This window comes from Lissotriton helveticus, chromosome 8, assembly GCF_964261635.1.
Source record: "Lissotriton helveticus chromosome 8, aLisHel1.1, whole genome shotgun sequence".
NCBI classification, from domain to species: domain Eukaryota; kingdom Metazoa; phylum Chordata; class Amphibia; order Caudata; family Salamandridae; genus Lissotriton; species Lissotriton helveticus.
In genome coordinates, this window is record NC_136069.1 from 1,496,012,010 (window position 1) to 1,496,037,231 (window position 25,222).

The 25,222-nt window shown below is 49.6% G+C and overlaps 1 protein-coding gene across 1 annotated transcript in view; it reads right to left on the bottom strand.

The window, feature by feature from the left end:
- Nucleotides 1–5,593, bottom strand: part of EED (embryonic ectoderm development) — a 125,331-nt gene extending 119,738 nt beyond the window's left edge. Inside the window, exon 1 of the mRNA XM_078658443.1 lies at nt 5,388–5,593. Within this exon, the coding sequence (XP_078514569.1) occupies nt 5,388–5,546 (159 nt within the window). The 5' untranslated portion in view covers nt 5,547–5,593. The remainder of the gene's footprint in view (nt 1–5,387) is intronic.
- Nucleotides 5,594–25,222: the final 19,629 nt, after the last annotated feature.

Consider the following 25,222-nt stretch of genomic DNA (forward strand, 5'->3'; position numbering starts at 1 on the left):
CATAGTGGCTCCCATTGATGTACCCGTCACTTGAAGGAACAAATCGTTCTTATAGCTAAAGAATTTCCTTGTGGGAGCCAATTCCACGCATTGTAAGACAAAGCTCTGAGGAGCATCATAAAACCATTCTTGTGTGGCTAATGCTCGCGATGCTGCTACTAATGCAGCATCTTGGGGAATGCATGAGTACAGCGACTCAATGTCAATTGTTACAATGTACTCTTTTTCAGGATTGAATGTCATTCTCTAGGACATTCAAAATGTCCGTCGTGTCCTTCACAAAGGACTTCTGTGTGACCACTGATTCACGCAGGTAATAATCAGCGAATTGGGATAGAGGTTCCAATATGGACTGAATGCCAGATACAATCGGCCGGCCCGGCCCGGCCTCCTTATGGATCTTAGGGAGAATGTAGAAGGCCGGAGTCCTAGGGTTGGTATTTATAAGGAACTCCGCCTCCTTTGCACTAATCCATTTCCTTTCTTTTGCCTCTCCAACCAATTCTGTTATTATTTTCATCAGTTCTAGGGTAGGGTCTTTTCTTACAAACAAAACATAGAACAGTGATTCCCTTGCACATAAAGTATGTGTATAATAATTAACAACAACTCAAATTCCAACATTTTAGCTTACACATTCACCCAATAACCTGTTAAACGCTCCAATAGCCACAGTCAACAATTAGCAGTCACAGAAAGTGTGACTAATTAAGAAATGAAATTTTAAGTGTGCAAGTCTTGCGACCCCCTTGGACATGCACACCATGGCTGTATACTCAAAATGATGTCTCGACATTTATGCATACATGAAACGTAGTCGCTGATGCGCAGTCAGAAGACGGCCACAGCATGGAACCTGCCGGCTTTCTTCAGCAAAGGGTTTTGCCATCATCCCAAAGTCTGCACATTCAATGCACAAAACAGAAACTAAAAGTTTAATCATACATCACCTCAATTGAAATTCCCTAACAACCCCAGCTTACTTTACTAAACTACACTGTACACCAAACTAACACTTTCCCTATCTTCAACAAGCAACACCCAAATATCCCACAAGGACACCACCACCCCACACAAACAAAAGTGCAGCCCAACAAGTCTCAAACCCAGTCACACAAGCTGGCAAAAACCAACATAACCAAGTGCAAGGTTGAAGAAAGCACTTAATCTGCACCCTCTGAAAAGAGCACCAGTAAAAAGGCTGGGGTGTCTTCTGATCAGAACAAGCATTTTCAATGCAATCGGTCTCACCTTTGGGACCTTATATGTATTTAGCTATGCAGCAAATTTGCCTGGGTGCTGAAACATCTACTGTTCTTTAACCTGGAGGGAAAGTAGGCGCCAAACGGAGTGACAAGCCAGGTATGGGAACACAACTAAACCTATCAAATTCATGCTATGTTTCACCAATACAAAAAACTTGAATTTTAAGATTAGCAAATACATTTTGGTTATTCAAATGAAACTAAATCAGGCGTATAACATTACTGGCTCATTTTGTTCTCCTAAATCAGGCAAACACTGATAAGAACAATAAGCAGCAGTGAACACAGAAGTCTTCCTAAAGTTCCAACCCATACTGCTCTAGAAAAACAAATCCAGATGAGGGACAAACAGCCAACTACCACAATAATGTGCTCTATCGGTTTAGCGGTCTAATCTGAGAAGGCACTATAAGATTAAGTTAATTTCAATCTACAAATAAAAGCTTGTTACCGTAAATAAATACCCATGATTAAAAATTAAAAAAATATATATATTTGCCATTCTGTAATGAGAATTAGTTTTGCTTATATGAAATCAGTATAATACGACATTCCATAAGGTGTCAGTAAAATGTCACTGTCTCAAACGTGCTCGGTTTAATTTGGAAAGTAGGATTTCCACAAGCAATCATTTTGAAGTTACTTACAAAGTGTTTTGCTTACTTATACAAAGCCATGGCAATTGAGTGTTAGATGGCATGCTTACTCACTGAAAAATCTTTACATAATCGGTTCTTCAACATTAAAAAGTTGACTGCATGAAGCTCAGTTTTTAGGGGAGGATTGGTTAGTGATCACATATGGACCTTGTTGTCACAAGGACACAAGCCTGTCAGCGCCAATCTATAAGCAGATACGGCAACTTTAAAACCTGATATTGCTACGTGCCGCTTTATTGTAAAATGCTAAATTGCAGCAGCGGCCCTCAACAGAACTTTTTCAATAGGCAGGCCGTTTTAATGCGTAGTTAGATCACGGATTATTTTACACGTTGCCTCACTGACTATAAGAAATGAATTAAAAACTCGGTACTTTCAGAAGACAGAACTTTTCTTAATGAATTATTGGATGAGCATTTCAAAGAGGCACCTCTAAATGTGGTACAATTTTACATACCCACTACATGGGCCGATGCTTAAAAAGAGCGATTAGACGTCAACAGAGAATGAAAAGCATTAAGGCATTGTGATAGTGGGGGGGGACAAGAAGAAGCAAAGTGACACGATCGTGGGTGGACGCTAATGGGGCAGGGTGAAATGTCACCTATGACTTTCACGATGAAGGGATTGCAGTGAGTAGAAAACAAGTAATGGAGGAGCGGGGAAAACATTCAAGATTAGATGACTGCTGGGAAAAATAACTGGTTTGGAAGAGGAAATAGATGTCTGTCTGAGATAACTGAATCCGCAGTACATCGTGGAGGGCGTTAACTATGCCTGTGTGGGATGGATGTCAGGTGGTGGCTCAGGCATGCCTGTAATAAGTGATAACATGTCAGCACCACCAACACTCACTGTAGGCGCTCAGCCCTGCTTTCCCTCCTTACCTGTCCTCTCCGCTCCAACTGGCTGTCACGGCTTTCCCCAGATGGCGGCAGCGGCTCTCATGGAGGACTCTCCAGCTCAAACACACTGCCCCGTCCCACTCTCTCAACACTCAGCCCCTGCTTCCGCCCTCCCCTGCCGTATGCAAGGCATGAAATCAAAACTAGCACAATCCCCAATGAAAACAAAGACATACACAAGCACAAGTTCTACCAAAAATCCCAAAGTAGCTCCTCACTTAGACAATAGTGAAACATACGACTGAAGAGAAGAATTAATTGACATTAAAGATATAGCTCCATCAATGTTCAAATACACACTTTGAACAATTATTACACTATAGGTTCTTGTTAATTTTTCAAAAAGATAAATTAAATGGGAGATGCACAAAATCTTTCTGACTAGCTTAATTTAATCCCAAGCTTTTTCAAGCTTAGACCGTTAACCAATAAGTAACTGTTAAATAGCGTTCTCAGTTAGACTGTTATTGCTTTGCTGGGTTGGCCTGCAGTTGCTACTTCTGCCTTTGGCAATGAAAGAAATGGACTGAACTTTCTTCACTTGTCGCCGATATCTCCAAAAACTTGAAACAGAGCTTGCCTCCTGTTCATGAAGTCTCAGGGACAGCAAAGACTTCACTTAATTCTGGGTACCGCCTCTCGAACCTTGGGTTTCAGTCGCCATAGAGGGGAAAGCAACAGACACAATCGACAGCGCAGCAGGCTCTATGTCCTGAAGGCACTGCAGAGGGCACCACCACAACCCTGGTCTCACCCACAATGACGCTGCACCGCTGTTTGCACGGTGACCAGTGGGCAGTTTTGCTGCACTCCGTCACCCTGGTCTCACAGACTACGTTGCTGACATTGACACCAGTGATCACACAGTGGTTTGGGAGCACCGCTCTTAAGTCACAACGCACAGCCCCGCCCCGCAGTCTGGGCCGACCGACGCCAGCTCCCATTAACTGGCACTGTTGCTTGCACTGTGACCTATCAGCACCGCAGCGAGCACCACCTCACCCCACAACTCAGCCCTGGTCTTACTGACGCAGCTGGACGACTGTCACAGAATGGCTGCCAGTACTGTGAGTTGAGGGCACCGCCCATCACACCGCTACGGGTCACATCGCAACCGCGATAGTTGCCACAACCAGCCAACATCGACACGGTCGCCAGAACCAAAAGATACTGTTTACGAGGCTGCTGACACTAATGCCGGTCCGCCGGAACAGTTTGATTCTGTTGCTTTCAGCAATGCTGTAGCACCGGACCGAGCTACGGGCCTTTAAGGAACTGCATTTTAAAGTCATACTTGCGAAGTGCCTATTTTTGATTACTGTATGTTGGTTTTCTATCATGTTGGTTTTCTATCGTTTTGGTCTTGTTTGCACAGATAAATATTGCTTATTTTTCTAAAACTGGTGTGGTGTCCTTTTGTAGTGTTTTTTATTGTATTACTGTTGGTTATGTGTGACTGATTTACACACTGCTTCCGAGCTAAGCCTCACTGCTCGTGCAAGCTACAAAAGGGGTAAGCAGGGGTTATTTCAGTAGAGTATCCCCCTTATCCGGACTAGAAGGAAGGGTCCCTACTTGGAGTAAGGTGCAAACCATTGCCAACTAGAGACCTCCATTTCGAACAGATAAAAATCAATGTTAACTAGTAAAAGCCTTCTGCAAAGCGTAAATCACTTAATAAAACTTTTTTTATAATGCTTGAATTGTATATCAGTGAGTTTAAATGTCTACATTGCTGATTAATACAATGCGCTACATAATTAGATTTTTTGGTACTCTGTCGTCCCCTCAAACCTCCCAAATGTGCTGCTTTAGGGAACATCAGGATGCAGTACAAAAAAAGCCACACACCAACTCTGCAACCCTAAACAGTTGATTACTTTTCCTCGGTCACAGGGGTGGTGTGGACGGGAGAACAACAAAGTTGTTTCTTATTTTCTCTGAATCAAGCATCATAGTACAACAATAGCTCGAAGCAATTTGTAGGCCTGTATAAACGGTTTTCCAAAATGTCAACTGGAAAGTCGACCATTTAACTAATTCCTACACATCCCAACCACGAGCTCCGCTAAACCGTACCTCGGTAATTAGTGTCGTACTTTGCTTATAAAGTGTGTACAAAAGGATGGCACGAACCACGTAAAAGCTGCATGATTTCTCAGAAAAATGACGTTTATAGACCAGCTAACTACGACTAAGAACCTCAAGAGAACTAACGCAGGTGCGTAAATTACACCGACAAGACGTCTCCCTCTAAAGTGTGGACCTCGGGCGACATCCGATAGAAAATAAAACCACGAGACGTAAATTTGCAGGTTTTTCTGGCATGTATGTATATAGTCTATGAAACGCCCCTTATCTTATTTCAGGTCAAGCAATTGATCCTTAAAGCACAGAGCATTTATGTTTTGTTAAAAAGAAACTCCAAAGAAGTCACAGGTTGGAAATCCCCTTCCTCTCTGCCAAACTATGCAAAATGTGTACGTCAGTTAAAGTAACCCGGCTGCATTCTCCGTTCTTTATGTATTAAAGATGCAGCCCTTGCCGGCGTTACTCACATTGTCGTCCCCGGAGAGGTCGGGGTTGCTATTTTCATCGCTGCTTAGCTTCTGTTTCTTGCCCGGCATCTCGCTGTTTCCCGCCAGAGCCGCCCCGCTCTCGGACATGTTCCGCTTCCTAGACTGCCTCCCAGACTCCGTCCAACCAATGGCGGCCATGGAGCGGCTGCCGCAACCGCTAACACTCCATCGACATAGAAATAAGACAAGAAAAAAGAAAGAGCGAGAGGTTACAAAATACGCAGCGGCCATCTTTAAATGAGTGATTCCAAAACAAATCGTAGTTATCTACAACCGCCTTTTTCTTTAATCTAAGAATAGATATTGAGGCGATTGCATTATTCATTCACAATACAACTGTCGATAATATTTCTTATTTTTTATTTTTTTTTATAATATTTTTTTTTATAATTCTTCGAACTATATAGTAAGACAAGCACATGAAATGATATATTAATGGAGCGTACCCTCCTTTATACTTTTTTAGTAAAATATTGGCGTACTGCTCGGCGAATTGGCTGCCATAACGTCTTGTAAAATGATAGTTCTTTGTATTAGTAACACTGATACCGTTCACAGCTTCACTCAATTCACAATAAACTGGTTCGTGTTTCCATTGAGCCCCTAACTGTCGAAAGGTGATTAGAACAATAAAGTAAAACAAGCATTGGAAATGCAATAGGTCTCGCCTTTGTTAAAGTTAAAGCAATGTGAGGTGTAAATGGTATTGTTTTTTAGTTTTGTATTTATCAGTGTATGTTTTTGATGTATATATATATATATATATATATATATATATATATATATATACATATATATGTATATATATATATATATATACATATATGGGTGTATACATTTTTCTATGCATATATATGTATGCATTTATATTTGGAAATATATATATAAGCACAGATCTATGTGTATATATATAAATATATGCATATATATGTATATGTATGCATATATATATATATAAATATGCACTAATATATGCATATATATATATATACACATACATATGTATGTACACATATATGTATGCATATATATATATATTTATTTGCATATATATGTGTAAATATTTATGTATGCCTACATATTTATTGATATATATTTGTAAATACATGTATATATATCTATCTCTATATATATATATATATATATATATATATATATATATATAGAGAGAGAGATATATATATATGCATATTATATATATATTCCCATAAATATATGGATATATATATACACATATATATATATATATATATATATATATATATATATATATATATATATATATAGTACGCATTCACTTTCTTTTAGCGACTGCTAGTTTCAATTTGCTCTTATATGAAATAGTGGAAATCCCCGTCTTTTTTTCAAAAACACATACAACATGGATTATTCCACTGCAAAACATTTAATAAATAGTCAGCAGGAGTTTCCCCCGGGGTTCCTGTTAAGCGCCACGGACGGTATCAACATAGTTTCTATCCTTAATTAAAAGGACTAATCTATCCTGGCCAGTTGGTTCTGTTTGCACAATTTCTCAGTGTCTCCCGATCTCCAAACTGCACAACAATCTTAAAAGCCTTCATGCAAATGAAAAAAAAATGTGCCAACGATAATCAAACAACATAGCTTTCCAGGAAAGAGCCCGAAGTGTAGTTTTGTTTCTCTCTTGACAAGCGCTGTACTGCAATTGAGCCATTTCAAAGAAGTAATAAAAAGAGGCTTGAGAAAACTATTTATACCTGTAATGACTTGTTTTTTTCCTATTTTTGGTGCCTCTGTCAGTTACCAGGCCATTACTTACCACAGCCCCTCTCAGGACTCATGAAAACACCACACTTTTAGAATACCTACCTGAGAAAGGAATAACACTAAAAACTCGAAATACTGCAAGACTATAGCCATAGTGAGGAGGGTATGTGGAGCAACACAACGCACCACTGTGCGACAACACCTTCCAGTGAAACAACGCGCCACTGCGCGACAACGCACCTCAGTACGAACAACGCCTTCCAGAGAACAAAACAACGCACCACTGTGCGAACAACACCTTCCGGTGAAACAACGCGCCACTGCGCGACAACAGCACCTCCCGGTGAAAAAACGCGCCACTGCGTGACAACACACCTCAGTACAAACAACGCCTTCTGGCGAACGGACACATACCTCCACTTAGAATTTGGACTTCCAGCTGGGAGCCAATTTCCCTCCCGTATCAACAACTACCCATTGGAGGGGAACTTACCCATCCCTCCCTGAGCACTTGGTAAAAAAGGGGCCCAACCTTTACTCACAAGGAATACAAACAAATTATATGCTCTGGGGTTTCTTTATTACACAATGGTGAAATGGCAAAAGAAAGAAATAACTAAACATCACAATACACATTCTTCACAATAGCATTTACTGACATATACATTTATGTGGAATCTGATAATGAAAGAAATAGTTAGACAAACGGCAATCATATAACAAGCGTCATTGGAACACCTCACCATGATCTTAGTCATCCTGTATTCAGAGAAAGGCCCGTCTCTCTCGCTCTCTGGCTTGGTCAGGACTCTCTGTTGCACAGTCACGACTGCACGTCTGCACTGTGATGTATCACCAGACCGCCAAAACCACCAGACCAGCACCTCTGATCTCACTGACTCTCTGCAACTCGCTCCTCGCAACTCGCTCTCCCTCTCGGGCCTCTTTCTATAATATAGAATGCAACCCTCCATCGAAGCTTCTAGAAAGCTCCACCTACCTTTCCCACCAGATTCCTGTACCACCTTGTACCAAGAGCACGACAAAAGATGGCCAGGGGATTGCTATGACTCCGGCGCAAAGTGAGCACATTCCTCCGATAAGAACCGGTCCTCTCTAGTTTAGAAGAAGTGAACAACAAGTAGGAATTAAAACATAACCTCTCACCCAAAGAGGTTCGAAGAATAGCGACAGCTTAGAACATGGAGTCACTCGAGCATAGGCCTTACGCCCGAAAAAGAGCAAAAGCGGCATACAGGGAGGCATAAGATCATGCCAAAGCAAATTGGCAAGCCCTGCCATTAAGTGAGATAAAGTCGGAAACAGAAAGAGCATTGACAAGTCCTGCTTTATAATCGCATATATCCAAATAACAGTAAAATATACTGAAATGGTGATGGGCAACGGTCATAATTAGTTCAATCGTTGAAAATACCTCGGTCACTACAATACCCAACACAGGAGAACTAGAAATCTTTGCAGCACTGTGGCGCTCTGAAATAATAGCCTAGAACGCGCAAGAGGTGATGGGTTAGATGGAATTGACCTAACTACTAATCCAAGTTTGAGAGTGGAGATGAGAGGGACCAGTGATTAAAGGAGGGCAAGGCCTGTGGCCAGCTGACCTTTGACCCCAGAAGAGGCCCCATCCGTGGTGGCGGGCACACACCCAGTCTCCCACAGTCGTCATTAGCTTACACACAGCAGTTCCCTAATTTCACTCCTCCGTAGTTTAGTTAGGTGTCAATAAAGGTCTCATGTTGGCATGTGGGATGATTATTGTTGTACATCACTGAACAAAGTTTGTCAATGAAATCCGATGTGGTTTAGCCCGGCAAACCAATACAGTAAGTGGAAATGTTAATTTCGAATAAACATTAAGGTAAGAGCTTGGTATTTTTACTGACGTTTGTCAATTCTATTTTCTAGATTCAGTAGCAGACAAGCACTTTAGTGCTGGTTACAATTGAAGCTCCAGCCCACTTGATGCACTGTACTTTCTCACGTAAAAGAACAAAGATTCCCAGTAGGATTGCCACCTTTTTCAGAGGACAAAACCTGCCATTTGTTCATGTCTTGTTAAAAGTTAAAGTAGTTTGGAACTTCTTCCGCCGACAGATATTAACGAGCAGTCATTCGCTCATGAATATCGCAGCCTGCTCCAACTGCTTCCCATGATTTTAAATATTAAATGTGCCCATTTCTTTAGCCTAAAGAGCAGAATCAGGCATCTGACATTTATTAAGTCAAACGTTAATTACTTTTCACAATGCTGTGTTAAAACCCAACAACCAGGTCTATTACAAGGCCAAAATTTAAACTTCCGCGTTGGTTCAGGAAAGTCATAATTATTATGATTACACCTCATTCTGTTCCATAAAACGTATGCCATTTTAAGAAAGCCTTGTTTAGTGAAACAGAGCTCGCAAAAACAGTGTCTCGCATGCTGCTGCCTTCTCGTGGCTCAAACGACCCCAACCACACAGAATCTTTCAGCCTCTGGTTTGGTTGAGGATTAGGATGCAGATTCTACCATTGGCTTCTCAAGACCTCATGACATCGCTGCCGTCATTTGACAGATGACCTCCAGTTCCCTCTTGTTCTATCACTTGCTCCCTTCTTGGTGGACTAAAGCAGTTCTCCTCAGCTTCCCTGTCTCCGCAGCCTTCACTCAGATCGCCACCCGCCAAGTCATTCCTCCTGGTAGCGGCATCCACCTTCTTGAACCACAAAACATTCATGGTCACTGTTTCGTCGCCCCGTCTCACTTTCACCATCATGCTCACCACCGTTTTCACCTTCTACTTTCTCGACTCATAAGGGGTGTGAAACGTCCACTCCGGACGGTGATATCTCAGAAGTACAAAGTCCCCAGGGGCTAAATCACTCACATGGGCTCCTCTGCCGGCTCGCTTTGTCATTATTGCTCTTCCTCCGTCCCGGAGTGCCATCAGGGTCATAGTCTGGCGGGTACCAGTCAGGGTGTGCAGGAATGGTATCCCGCTGATGTCCTTTCATCATCATCACCCATGACAAGCATTTAGTGGTGCAGTGGGGAGTGCCCCTTTATTTTCTTAGGAAATTGGCGAGGGCCATCTCAGGACTGGACCCTTCATGGACAGCAATTCTCAGAGCCTTGTTCAAGGTCCGCATAAATCGTACCACATTCCCATTTGCACTTGAGGACTGGGGAGTGATGCGTCAGTGTTTTATCTCAAAATGCGGCATCAGGGGGCGTGGCCAAGATGGCGACCGGAGCAGACGTGCGTCTGTGAAGCTCCAGAGACTAGCCCTGGTTCCCGGCCCAAATCAGCACGAATCCCTTCCCCGATAGCAGCCCCTTACAGCCCAAGCACCAGGGGCCACAGCGGTCACCCTCACATCACCAGGGGCTGGCGTCTGCTACCTGACGGAGTGTTTCCCCCAGGGTGGCAGTCCCCCGCTTCAGCTGGCGGCCGCTGAACACCACGCCATTGGAGAAGCAGTGCCCAGGCCCTGCGAGAGGACGGGTCTCGGGGCAGAGCAGCGGTGAGAAGCCGGAGCAGTAGAGACACCGAGAGACGGCACCCGCATTCCACCAGGCAGAGGTAGGCGTGGGGGACACGCAGCCGACCCAGGGATAGCGGCTCCCGGGGGCGCCAAAATCGAGGCCCCGGCTTTTGGGCCTGCCCATGCGGACACGCAGCGACCACAGCACCTGACTGGGGGGAACCCCCGAGAGGCAGACAGGCCCCTCACAGCGCCACGTGCAGGTCGGATTGTCTGAAGGCAGGGGAGGAGGCCGGACATGCACAGCCACAGCCGGCCCGGAGGGTGGTGACTCACGGGAGCGCCAAAATTGAGGCCCCGGCTTCGGGGTCGGCCCCTGCGAGGCGCCACGACCAAAGCACCTGACCGGAGGAAACCCCCGAGAGGCAGACAGGCCCCTCACAGCGCCACGTGCAGCTCAAACGGCCTGGAGACAAGGGGGAGGCCGGGCACGCACAGCCACAGCCGGCCAGGAGCATGGTGACCAAAATCGAGGGCCCCGCTCTGGGGCCTACCCCTGCGGAGGCACAGTGACCGAGGCATCTGGTCGGAGGGAACCCCCGGGAAGGGGATAGGGGCCCTCACAGCACCTCGTCCGGTGCAGACGACCTGGGGGCAGGTGAGGAGGCCGGACAAGCACAGCAGCTGGACCGGTGGTGGTGGGCCGGAGCCGGTGCCTAGCCCAGCGGACCCGGGCCGCTGGGAGAGCGCTGGGGTGGAGTAACGCCGGGGCCGGCCTGGGACCCCCAGGTCGCGAACAAAGCCCGCTGCGTACCCCACCCAGACCTGGAGAAATGCTGCGGGGGAGCCGCCTTGCTTGGGCGTAAACACGCGGAGGCCCGTCACTTCGGGAGGCAGACAGCTGCGGCCCCCAGACCGACAACCGGCCCCCTATCAGTACGAGCCCGAGACTCTAGGGGCCAGAGGAAACAGAACGGAGTACAACAGAGCTCTGGACTGGAGACGGACATTTGGCCCTCAGCCACAGCGGAGAGGAGGTGAGGTGACGCCGGGGGGCGGCTGGCCGAATTACCGCGGCTGCTGGTGAACACGTCCTTCGGGGGGAGGAACACGCAACCACAGTGACCCGGAGGCAGCAGGGGTCGGTGCTCTCTGGGTGCACCTTGCCTGGGATGGCGGCAGTGTCCATCTCGAACGCCTGCCACACTCCAACGTATCTAGTGGCCACCATCTCACACTCCGCCATGTCGGGGCCCAGAGGCGGGCGGGCCGCACCATACCTGAGATGCTGATGAAGGGACCCGCCAAAGGGGAGAAGAGCCCGTCAGGAGCGGCAGCGGCAGCTAAGAGCCCCACGGAACACGACGACGGGGGTACACCAATCACCAAAGCCTTCATGGAGTCCCTCTTCAATTCGCTGCGTGAAGACTTCCAGACTTTGAAGCAGGATATGGCCGGTGAACAGCGGGAACTGCGGCGAGAGGTGGACGGTCTGGGAGAGAGAGTAGCAGCGGTAGAGGACACGGAGCAATCACGCTGTGAGGAGGTGGCTCACTTGCAACAGGAGGTGCTTAGATTGCAGGAACAGCAACTGGACTTGCAGGCCCACGCGGAGGATCTTGAAAACCGCGCTCGGCGCAACAACATAAGAGTCCGTGGAGTGCCATCCAAATCGGAGGGGGAAGATATCAATGGATACTTACAGGGCCTCTTCAGAGAAGTCTTGCGGGAAAATGAGGACTTTTACATTCGCATTGACAGGGCTCACAGGGTGGGCCTAGATCGCCGGGCTTCCGCTCCCCCCCCCGACATCTTGGCGTTTCTCCCCGACTTCCCATTGAAGGAACGCATCATGAAGGCAGCGCGCCTGAGGCAGCCACTCCATTACCAAGGACGGCCAGTGGCCTTGTTTCAAGATCTCTCAGCGATCACCCTTCAGAAAAGGAGGTCCTTCAAAGTTGCCACGGCGTTCCTGCAGGAAAAGGAGATTCCGTACTCTTTCGCCTGGTCTTCAAGTGGAATGGGGTTTTGCAGCAGCTCCGTTACTTGGAAGACACATGTACTCTTCTAGGAATAGATCTGGAGGGAGACCTTGCAGGCAGTTCCGGCCTGATTGACCCATCACAGGACAGGTCGCCTGAGCCGCCAGCAGCGGTGTAATCCTTTACTACCTCGGGATTGGGTAAACACGCACACCCCACTCGACCACACTGGTTAGAACCACAATAGCGAACAGACCAGGAGTGTTAGGATAACCAGCTTTAATATTGCACTGTACTGCTAGATGGAAAACAGCATACCAAACGATACAGTGAATAGTCACCCTGTGTAGGAGAAAGGATGTTCGGTCCAACCGTCCTCTGCACGAATGCCGGTCCCGGCATTCCCCAACAGAGGACACTGTGCAAAGCAGTGGCCGACAATGCCACTTGAGTTATTAGTAAGGTAGGGTCGGTACTCCTCAATTCGTCCTCCGCAGTGGTGTCGGTCCCGACACTATCCAACGGAGGGCAAAACACGGGACGAACTGGTCACTCTGGAGCAGCCCTTGCAAGCAGGCCTGGTGATCCAGCGTTGATGATTTGTAGTCCCTCACGTTCGACAACCCTCGAACGGGACTGGCCCAGTTCAACGTGGGGTCTTTTCCTTCTCACTCGAGAACCCTCGAGCGGGGACTGGCAAGGTGCAATAGAGGGTCGAAGTCCCTCGCGCTCGATAACCCTCGAGCAGGGACTGCCAAAGTACAAAGAGGGACGGAGTCCCTGGCGCCCGATAACCCTCGAGCGGGGACTGCCAAAGTACAATGAGGGACGGAGTCCCTTACGCCCGATAACCCTCGAGCGGGGACTGCCAAAGTACAAAGAGGGACGGAATCCCTGGCGCCCGATAACCCTCGAGCGGGGACAGTGGCTCTCAACGACTGAAACACCACCAACAGGTCCTGAGACTCTGACGTGGTCTCAGCTAGAGTGTCGTCGGCGTTCAAAACCCTAACCAGTTTCCAAGGCTCACCTTCCTTCGTAGCCTCGGCGATGTGGTCTTCCGACTGTAAACCCGAATATCCGACGCCGTCTGCTGGCTTCCGGGGTCTTGATCTGCGCATGCTCCTCGCTTTGCCCGCTGGGTACTGTAGTCCTAGGCGGGGGTTTTCCTGGGTATTGCAGTTCTGTGATCGGAACTATACTGTAGCTTGCTGCGGGGCGCTGGTTTGTGTCCTAACAAGCGGATGGCAACGAGTTAAACGCGGGTGGCCGTCCAGGGGGGCCCGTAAGCCGGACCCCGCCACGGTAGCGCAGGAGCAGGCGGCTGCCATCCAAGAAGTATCCAAAGACACTGCGGCTCCGGAGTGAGACTTCTCTTTGAACCAAGTACAAGGGGAGGGGATTCTTCTTTTCATAGCTCCACTTTTGCATAGGGCCTACTAGGGGCTGACGGTGGGCTGCGAAGGTTGCCGTTGCCACGTATCCCATTACTGACTTTCTCCATGGGTCTGAACTAGGTTGTGAAAGGCCTGGGACAATGTTCATCAGTTGGGGTTTCACGGTTGGGGTTGGGGTGGGAAGGAAGGGGGGTGGGAGCGGGAGGGGGGAGGGAGTCAGGGGGTGGGATCCGGTGTGTTCAATTTACTCAGGCAGCGAGATCAGGAGTGTGGGGCGGCTTCGGAACAGGACAGCGGCAGAGAGAGATAAGGTACATACCTCCTCATGGCAGACAAGTCTATTCAGGTTCTTACCCTAAATGTTAAAGGGCTCAATAACCCAATCAAGAGAAGGGCAGTACTCTCCTATTTGGAGAACTCCGGGGCGGCCGTGTGCCTTCTCCAGGAGACGCACTTGCTGGCCAAAGACTGGCATCGCATGAAGTCCAGGGCTTTCACGACTCAGTTTTATTCCTCCACCGTGGGGAAAAAAGCAGGGGTGGCCCTTCTTTTCGCTAGACATTTCAAAGTCCGGGTGGGGGACAAAGTGGCAGAAATTAAAGGCAGGCTATTAGCCCACATTGTTTTCATCGGGAACCTGTCGATCACGGTGCGGTCCATTTATGCTCCCAACACCAAACAGGAGACATTTCTTACAGGGGCACTATCGGAGGTCATGAGTACAAGCTCGAGGCACACACTGATAGGCGAGGACATAAACCTGGTTATGGACAATGAGAGGGATCGATCGGGTCGGAGGTTCGGTGATTCAGGAGCTCTCTCTACTGAGGGGAAGCGCTGGCTCGCCAGTAGGGGGTTCCTGGACACATGGAGGGAGATCCACCACACAGCCCCGGGGTACACCTTTTACTCACATGTGCACCGTACATATGCCAGAATAAATCACTTTCTTGGCTCTGCGGAACTGGCCCCATGGTACAGGATATGGAGGTTGCCCCGGCGGCTCTGTGAGACCACGATGCAGTAGTAATGCGCTTACAGGTCCCGCGTATGCAATCATATAAGGGTAAATGGCGCCTCAGGGAGAATCTGCTTTCCCGCAAAGGGGTCAATCAGCAACTTTCCCAGAGCATCGCGGATTATTTAAGCCAGAACGACACGGGGGAGGTGGTCATGACAGCAGTCTGGGGGGCACTCAAGGCGGTCATCAGAGGGAAGCTAATAGCGATCTCGGCTGCGGACAATAGGGAACGGAAGGAACGACGTCAGGAGCTGACAGCACAGGTGCTGGAGTTGGAGCGGGTGCACAGCCGGACGGGGGCCCCTAGGATCTGGCGCAAGTTGAAGGCGGCCAGAGCGCAGCTCGCGAGCCTCGATCTTGATCGAGCGGAATATGCTGCATTGCGCCTCAAGCTCACGTACTACGTGGGGGGGGATAAGACGGGCCGCCTGCTGGCCAATAAACTTAAAGCGAAAATCGTCAGGTCTAAGATCCCATTCATTCACAAGGAAGGTGGTGGGGAGCTCCGGGAAGACGACCACATTGCGGAGGCATTCAGGACATTCTATGCCAAACTTTATAAGGCTGATCCGGCTTCGGATGCTGGGGCGGGAACAGCATATCTAGACGAAGCTAAGGTAACAGCCCTTAATGAGGCAAACGCCCTGGCTCTGGATGCCCCCATACGATTGGAAGAAGTGATCTCAGCTATTACACGTCTCAAACTGCTTAAAGCGCCAGGCCCGGACGGATTTTTCGCGGGCTTTTATAAATCCTTCTGCCCCCTCCTAGCCCCCGTACTGACGAAACTGTTCAACTCTTTTCAAGGCCCAGGATCAATCCCGCAAGAGATGCTGGAGGCAGACATTATAGTCCTGCCGAAGCCGTGCAAGGACGCGTCTCAGTGCGCGGCTTACCGGCTGATCTCACTCCTCAATCTCGACTTAAAGCTCTTCACAGGGATTCTAGCCGCGAGGCTGGACCCTTGTCTCCCAGGTATAATAGAGCCGGACCAGGCGGGCTTTATACCTTCCCGTCAATGCGCAGATAACACCAAACGCCTGCTACACGCGATTGATAAAGCACACTATAACGCTACGGACGCGGCCCTTCTGTCAGTCGACGCCGAAAAAGCGTTCGACGGGGTGGACTGGATCCACCTAGACAAGACGTTGGCGAGATTTGGTGTGGGTGACAGATTTAGGGCCTGGGTGGCGAGCTGCTACGCGTCGCCCCAAGCAACGATCAAGGTGAACGGGACGAGCTCCAAGCCATTTGCCATCCAACGGGGCACGAGGCAGGGCTGCTGCTATTCGCCCTCTATATCGAACCTTTCGCCCAGCGCGTACGAGACAACCAGGCCATCAAAGGTATTACCTTTGGGGGCGAAGAACAAACTATAAGCCTATATGGGGACGACATTCTGGTCGCCGTAGACAACCCTAGGGTCTCGATACCAGCATTTTTAGAGGAAATGGAGCGGTTCGGGAGGGTATCGGGCTTCAAAATGAATATCGGGAAATCAGTGATTCTGCCTCTGGGGTGTAACACCCGTCAGGCCAGTAGAGGCTCGCTACAACTGGGAGGACTGTCCACACAAATGGCGCTCCCATACTTGGGGATTAAACTGACGCCCACAACAGCTCAGACAGTTGAACTGAACTACGCCAAGCTTCTCACGCACATCCGAGGGGATATTCTGAGATGGCGGCAGCAGCCGCTCTCATGGCTGGGCCGGGTTGCTGCTGTCAAAATGTCCCTTCTGCCAAAAGTGCTATACCTCTTTCAGACCATCCCGGTCACCCCTCCTATAGGTATGATTAAAAAACTGCAAGACACAATACAGCAATACATCTGGGCCGGTAAACGTCCTAGGATGCGACGTGACCTGATCACGCGGGTTCCCGCGGAGGGAGGGCTGGGTGTACCTGACCTGCAGCGATACTTCCAGGCAACACAGCTGCGATACCTCTTAGAATGGTCCAGGCCGACTTCGGAGAAGCGCTGGCTGTTTCAGGACAGGGCCATGGCGGGGATGCCGCTCTGGAGAATCCCATTCCTGGGGCGTCCAGATAGACCGGCATACATCAAAAAATCCCCCATCACCAGGACACTCCTCCAGGTTTGGGACGCGGTGGCGGTAGCTAGAGACCTTACGTCCTTTCCGTCGCCGATGACGCCTCTATTTGACAACCCGGCGTTCCCGCCGGGAATGGTTCCCGGTTCCTTCCAGCAATGGCGACGGACGGAGTGTAACTCGGCCGGACACTTGTTTGATCTGCAGGGCTTTAAAACACTGGAGGCTATACTAGATGGGTACACCATTGATAAGCTGCAAAACTTCCAATACTTTCAGCTACGACACTGGCTTACCCATAAAGATACAATCCCACATGTGGGCCGCTTTCTTAAGCCATACGAGAAGTGGCTCTTGGCCAAATCCACAGATAAGCGAGCGATCACGGAATTGCATAAGCTGTTGACCCCCCCCCGTGTTAGGAATTAACAGCCTTGACTTGTGTGATTGATGTGGTCTAACACTTTATAGTGGCCCCTTATCTTGTGAGCCTGTACTTTATAGACCTTCCCTAAGGGGAATAAGGAGGAGCAGCGAACTACCGTCGTTGCTTGGCTTACTCCTTCGTGACCACGCCCCCTCTCCACTTCCTGGTTCCTGCTCGTGTGCTTTGCTGGCGTCTTGAGGACTCTCTGTTGGGTTCTTGAGGATTTACGCTATTTTCTTGGTTGCTGCCACTTGTCCCTTTGATTTCCTGCCCTTAGAGTGGTGTGTGTTTGCCTGCCGGTCCTCGGCATTTCTTCGCCGCTTCGAAATACCGGTGAACGCGACGCCCCTACCAACGCTCACGCATTTTGCGGGCATCGGCAGTTCACTGCTTTCATTCCCGACTTTCTTGGTGGCTGCATTACTTCCTGTGCTTGTACTATTCTTTTGGGTCATTCCTATTGAGAGTGAGCGCTCCGCCCTGTCATACTTGGGGCCGGGTGTCTCACCTCCTGAGTTGGTACTGCTCCGCTGTACTTGCCCCCTGTGCAGCCGGTCGGTGCCCCTCACTCCTTTTCATTATTTGTTTGGTTGTGTTTGGTGTATGGTTGTACTGCTCCGCTGCACTTGCTCCCCCTTCATGCAGCTGGTCGGTTCACCTCACCTTCCTTTATGCTATTTGTTTGCGTCTGAGGTGTGTTGAGTCCTTCGTGAGTTCTTTTGACCCCCTCCCTGTTACCTGAACTCATCGATGAAGCTCGCCCGACCTACAGTTGGGGTAAGATCCATAATTAATCACACATGTCAATGTTTTTCTATGTTTAAGCAGACTAACAGTTGGGAGTGTTACTGTTTATAACTTGCTTTTGTTTCCTAGCCTGGACCATCCCCTGAGACGCCTTCTGTTATTCGTTACCCCTCGTATGAGGAGAGTGGTGGACACTCCTTGGGTAAATTCCCTCATACTTTTAGTAGACAGGAGTGTTTTATATTTTTATATCGCATTCTTGCTTCTGTGTCCTGGAGGTGGAGGGATTCTTCTTCGCTCCCGTGGAAGTTGGCCCTTCTCCTAACACCCCGCCAGTGACTAGATCGGCGGGGCAGAAACGATGGGAACCGGAGCTAGGACGCGCGCTCTCGGACAAGGAATGGCAGGACATCTTCTACCAGGCGCACCACACAGCTCGCAACGTGGCCAGTCGGGAATCAGCGGTCAAGGTGGCATATTATTGGCACTTGACCCCAGAGAGGATACACCAGAGCAATCCTAGTCGTGATCCCATGTGCTGGAGGCGTATGCAACGTTTACAACAAAATGTTTACAACGCACTACCATTACAACGCAGGTATTACCACGCATACCATTACAACGCATTGCGCTGGGGGGCGCTCTAGGATAGGGAATAAGTTTAATTTTCTATCCAACACCTTCCCTAGTGTCCACGGGGACTGGAGTTGGAATAGAAAATTATACTTACCACTATCCAGCACCTCTAAGCGCTATGCGTTGTAATGGTATGTGTGGTAAAAACCGCGTTGTAAAGGTATGCGTGGTAAAAGTATGCGTTGTAACGTCATACATCCGCTGGAGGGGATGCGGACATATAGGGACCATGCTCCACCTGTTATGGGAATGCCCAGGGGTGCAGGAATACTGGGAGGAGGTCCTCCGAGATATAGACGGGTATTTTGAGACAGAGATTCCCCGCTTCCCCGCGTATGCGATCCTGGGCCTACCTAACAAACTCACCTTCCCACTTAAGTCCCTACGGGGGAGGCAAATGGGGTTGGCGATGGGGGCAGCGACACAACACATCCTCTCACTTTGGGGCACTTCACAGAAGCCCACACACATAGGTTGGCTCCATCGGCTATGGTATATAATGGGGATGGAACGCATACAAGCTTCTCTTACACAAACTGCGGACACCTTTAGAGAAATTTGGTCACCTCTGGTCTCCATGTTGTCCCACGAATTTCACAAGCTTACCTGCCCAAAATATCTCAGAGTCCTCAAACTGGTAGATGAGTTCCACAAAACACCGGGAGACGAGAAACAAAGGGTATGAAAGGGGTCCATTCGAACGCCATGCGGCTGCACAGCGGAACACACCCGAGGGGGTGGGAAAGGGGGAGGGGGGCAGTTCAAGGAAGGGGGCCGTTGGGGTTAGGGAGGATTTAGAAGGGGGGTTTGCTACAAGGGCTCCAATATGCATTGTTTTGCAGGGTCTTACCCTCACCAGCATACACGGACACATGACACTTATCCCCAGGGATCAGCCTCCTGATGCTAGATCGGAAACGTGGGGCGACAGACGCATTTTGTGTTGTAATTGTCCAAAGGTTGCATTGTCTTGTCTAAATGAAAATAAATATAAATTTGATCCAAAAAGAAAAATGCGGCATCAGCTCCATGAATTCGGTTTCTTGAAACGGTGGGCTGTTGTCCTTTCTGATCTCCTCTGGAAGTCCAAACAGTGCTAGGACCTTGTTGAGAGCGGGCTTACATTGTGGAAAGCATTAGACTCCACCAGTTCCACAAAAGGGTACTTGGTATTGCTATTCGCCAGTACCATTTGTAAGCGCCCATCCGGAAAACTGCCAAAATCCAGACTGACTTTCTTCCAGGGAGTGTTGCGCCTCTCTTCTGTGATCACTGGGGCTTCATGACTGCTAGTTATCTGGCACGACTCGCACATTTGAATCAGCTCATCCACCACTGATTCCAGGCACGGGAACTAGACCTTCTCCTTGAGACATCTTTTGGTCTTGACTGCCCCTTGATGTCTTCTGTGCCACAGCTCAGTCACGTGATTGACCAGTTCTGCCGGAACACTATGCAGCATCCTCTCAGCACCAAAGACTTGGAGATAGAGTAGAGTTTGTGTCTAACTCTCCACAGCTGTCAGACATTCTTTGTACGGGCCACCCCACTGGTTCGCATCTTGAAGAAACAGAATCCAGGTCCCAATTTTATAGTTTCCACAACCTTCATCAGCATGGTATCTGTTTGTTTCCTGATTGATTTCCTGGAGACTCAGAGCCCTTGGGCATGCCCCTTGTGTCACCAACCTCATGCATTCCTCGTTTGACCCTTCATCAGGTCTCATTGTTTCATCTGCCACTGGCATGTTCCTAGAGAGGAAATCAGCCAGTTTCCGGGACCCTTGCCTGTAGACCACTTCAAATTAATTTTGATGCAATTATATCACCCATCGCTCAATTCTGGGAGCAGGAGGAGGTGTAGAGCCTTTGAAAAGGTGTGCCAGTGGTTGGTGGTCTGTTATTACCTAGAAAGGTCGTCCACACAGGTATAAATGAAAATATCCATGCGGCCATTTGATGGATAGAGCTTCACACTCGATCTGGGTGTGCCTTGACTCCATTGTGGTGAGGACCTTGCTTGAGAATACCAGGAGGGCCCAACTTGCTGGATCCACCTATAGTGTCAGTATCATGTCCAGTCCCACCGAGCTGGCATCTACAAGGAGCTCAGACTTTTGCTTAGGTTCAAAATAAGCCATTGTGGCCTTACTCAGTAGTGCTGAATTTATCTTTTGGGGCAAGTCTTCCTTGGGCACCCAGACCCACTGAGCATCTCCTCACGCCAGGGCCCTGGGTGGCTCTGCAATCAAGCTAGGTTAGCTAGGTTAGGGATGAACCTGCCACAGTAGGTCACCATTCCCAGGAAACTGCACATTTTTGTGGCATTACGGGGTTCAGGAGCCTGCTGAATGGCCTCAGACTTTGAGCGGAGTCTGAGCGGAACATCGCCGCGTTGTGACCTGCGGGGACACCGATTGTGCTGACTGCTAGCGGTGGTGCCCCGGTGGTCTGTGGAGCTTTCGGGGGACCTGGTTGTGATCCTGAGAGCTGGCCGGAGGTGTTGCTGGGAGCGAAGGACACCGAGAGGCCTAGCCGTGTTAAGTGGCGTTGGACCCCCTGCGACATCGCCCGGGCCCTGAATAACGTCGCTTGGACCGGGTTGAGGAAGCGGCTGATCTCGCCCCCCCCTGCTGGGCTGCTCGCACAAACATCGGAGGCTGGGGCCCACTCTAATTGCCCCAAACTGACTTGCTGTAGCGGCGGTGGCTAGGTGGGCAGCCTGAGTCAGAGAACAGATAAAAGGGGACACGCATGGACAGAATCACCCCTGCACCCCCTGGGGCTCGGCTGTGCAGCTAGTGGGGGCCTTCTGCCTGCGCACACGCTGGATAACCTGCGCAGTCATGGCGCTGACCGAGTGAGGCCTGTGGCAGGTTTCATGAGTTTGTGCTGGGACATTGGATTAAAATTCATATCTTTGGTGCCGTCCCTGCTGGGAGTCTGCGGGCGGAGTGCCCCGTTGACCATTGTGCCCTAGGAGTATAGCAGGACTCTGTTGGGGCAGAGAAGCGAGTTCCTCAGAAAGCGGGGCTGCGGGACATGGTTGGTCATAGCAGTGGATTTGGCTAGGCGGTCCCGAATAGGATCTCACCCAATTACCAGGCCGGGGAGCGTGTGTGACTGTGTGTTGCCAGCGGGAGCAGGCACTCCCCTAACCATCGGCAAGGGAGATAAGACCCAGACAAAGCAGGCCTTTGACCAGAAGCGATCCAAGCCTCAAGATCCTGCCACAGATGGGGGCGCTAAGATGCCACCACCAGCACAAGAGGATACCGAATCAGACATACGCAGCATCCTAAAGTCAATGGAGAAGTCCCTTCAGAGTGGCATCACATCCCTGGGCACAAAAATGGACGCCCTAATATACAGGATGGATAGAATTGCAGAACACGTTGATAAGCACGCGGAACGGCTAGATATGGCCGAAAGACGCCTAACGGAAGTTGAAGAGGCCCACACCACTCTTGACTCTGAACATAAGCAGCTGGGAAAGGTTCTACGTGTCCTGCAAGACAAGACGGAAGACATTGAAGCGCGTTCCCGGCGCTGCAACTAGTGACTTGTTGGCCTTCCGAAAACGACGGCCACAGGAAATATGGAACAGTTCGTCGAGAAACTGCTGGTGACATTGTTGGGAGACGATGTCTTCTCTGCAATGTTTGTGGTGGAGAGAGCGCACAGAGCCCTGGGAATATGGTTACGATGACACGAGGGAGCTAGGGCTGGTTATGATTGCTTTTGGTATTTGTTGAAGTTAGGCACGAGGGGCTACCTCGGCTCACGTGTGCCTGGCACTGTTGTTGCTCTCTCTCTCTCTCTCGGGGGTTAAGGTCTGGGGGGTATGGGGAGGAGGGGGAGTCGGAATGGAATTCATGCGGCCATGTTGGGGGAGGTCTGCTGTGAGTGGGGCAAGGAGGGTGGTAGGGGGAGGTTTATCATGAGGGGTTGTACTGGAGGTTGTTTGTTTATTAAGCAGATGGTGCACTGCACTCTAGTTCACAAACACACTTGTTACACGATGTGTCTTGCCTACGTAGTTAATGTCACGTGATGCGCTAGAAGACCGGGAGCGGGTGGGGAGAATGCGAGTTCTGTCATGGAATGTTAGGGGACTCAAAGATCACCGTAAGCTTAGGCAGGTCCTAAATTACCTCAATAGACAGAATGTGGATTTGGCACTCCTAAAAGAGATGCACCTACCCCGAATGAGCCCCATGCTGAGGTCTAGAGGGCTGGAGGGTAATATTAACTCGGCGGGGTTCACCACACATGCCAGGGGGGTATTGAACTGGATTAATCCCAGGTCATCACTCAAACTTCCGTTGCTCCGAGTGGATGCTGATGGCCGATATGTCATATCTAAATGCCGGGGTCGGGGCTTGGACCTTCTCATCGTTAATGTATACGGACCCAACTATGACTGCCTTGAATTCTTTGGGGACATTGCTAGGATTATCAGCCAATATGGGGACACCCAGATCCTGTGGGGAGGTGACTTTAATTTGGTAAGGGACCCGGACCTAGATAGATAAGCGGGCCCTCCTAGAAACCCAGCGGCGGCTGCGAGAAAGTTAGAGGAAGTTCTGGTGTGTTTGGACGTGTGTGATGTGTGGCGAACGAGGAGTGGAAAGAGGGGGGGTGTGAACCTCTTGGTCCTCGGGGTCGACCTGACGCCAGCGAGAACAGCCGCTTAGGAATGCGTGTAGTGCCCCACCCGCTGCCTGGCTGCGGAGTTCTTGTGAGAGTGGAACAGAGACCAAGACCTAGACTGTTATCCCTGACTCAGCAAACCAAAGCCAACACAATGCCAAGACAATAATGTGATAATGTACTGTTAGACGGTTTATTGATATCAAAGGAAAGAACACACATCCAGGATAACGAATAATAAAGTAAAGTCAACAATACCCTTCGCCGTTCAGCAACTCCAGGCGGAACCCCTCTCAGCCGACAATGCTGAGCGAACCCTAGGGACCAACCGTCCTCCGCAAGAGCCCCCGTCCTGGTAGCTCACCAACGGAGGACACAGTGCAAAGCAGCGGCCGAAAATGCCGCTCGAGTTCCGCGTGCTGCGGCAGGGTAAGTGTTTGTGCTGCGGGGTTTCTGCACCAGCGGTTACGTCACCGCTTGGAACCCTCTTAGCACTTCATAAGGGTATGCCTGCTTAGGAGGGCTTTCCAAAGCCACAGCCGATGGTTTTGTTCCCCCTGTCGTGCTGCTGGCAAGCTCTGGAGCAAAAACGAAGCAGGGCGGCCGACCGCCACTCCGCTGTCTATTAACGTTCCTCGGGGCCCAGCAGAGACGAAAGGGAGACAAACGCTGACCTCGCGTTTCTCCCGGAGTGAGCTAACCGCAGCTAGCGTTCGGCAATATCCGACACTGCTGCTAACTGGCGGCCGCCATTTATGCCGAGTCCCGACCTGCGCATGCTTCGCGCACGGCCCTCTGGGCATTGTAGTCTCCATGGCGCCGTGGTGACGTCATGCCTGCGCCGCGTGCCGCCGTGCGTAGGCTGCCGGCTCGGAAGGCGGCTGCCACGGACGTCGTTCGGTGTCTTCTTCCGTCCAGAACAGATTACAGGTACGGGGGGGGGCCTCGGGACGCGGTCCTGACAGGGGGTTATACACACTACTCGGTGTACCACAGCATACACACACGTATTGATTATTGGATAGCATCTTTCACACTGATGAATCTGATACGACAATGTACGATATTGCCGTGTATGCTATCTGACCACTCACCACTGTTGCTGGTCTTAGACTCCCCTAGGAAAAGCCTGCCGCCATTCACGTGGATATTCCCTCCGTATTTCCTATTGGACCCGCTCTTTAAGGAGGAAATGGCCGTCGCCATTGATACCTTTTTCGATACTAATATTGGCTCAGTAGATAGTTTCCAGACTGTCTGGGAAATGTTTAAAATGTACATTAGGGGTATCGCAATGGCTAAGCATTCGGGGGTGCCTAAGGCTATTCGGAAGACTCTGGCTGATCTAGAAGCTAAACTAAAAGACCTAGAGCAGCAACGGCTCGCTGGGGGCGATGAGGCTTTAGATAGGGAGATTAAGACACTCCTTGAGGAATATCATGACGCTGCTGACAGCGAAGTGAAGCCCTTGGGAAAGTACGCTATGGCACGTTCATATGGAAAGGGAGGCAGGCCGGGGTCTGTTCTGGCACGCCTAATGAAAGCACGGCGGGGTAGGACTCAGGTATCTGAAATTAAAGCGGCGATCGGAGAACTATTGACGGAGGAGGCGGATGTGGCTGAACGCTTCAGACAGTATTATGCAGATCTATACAGAT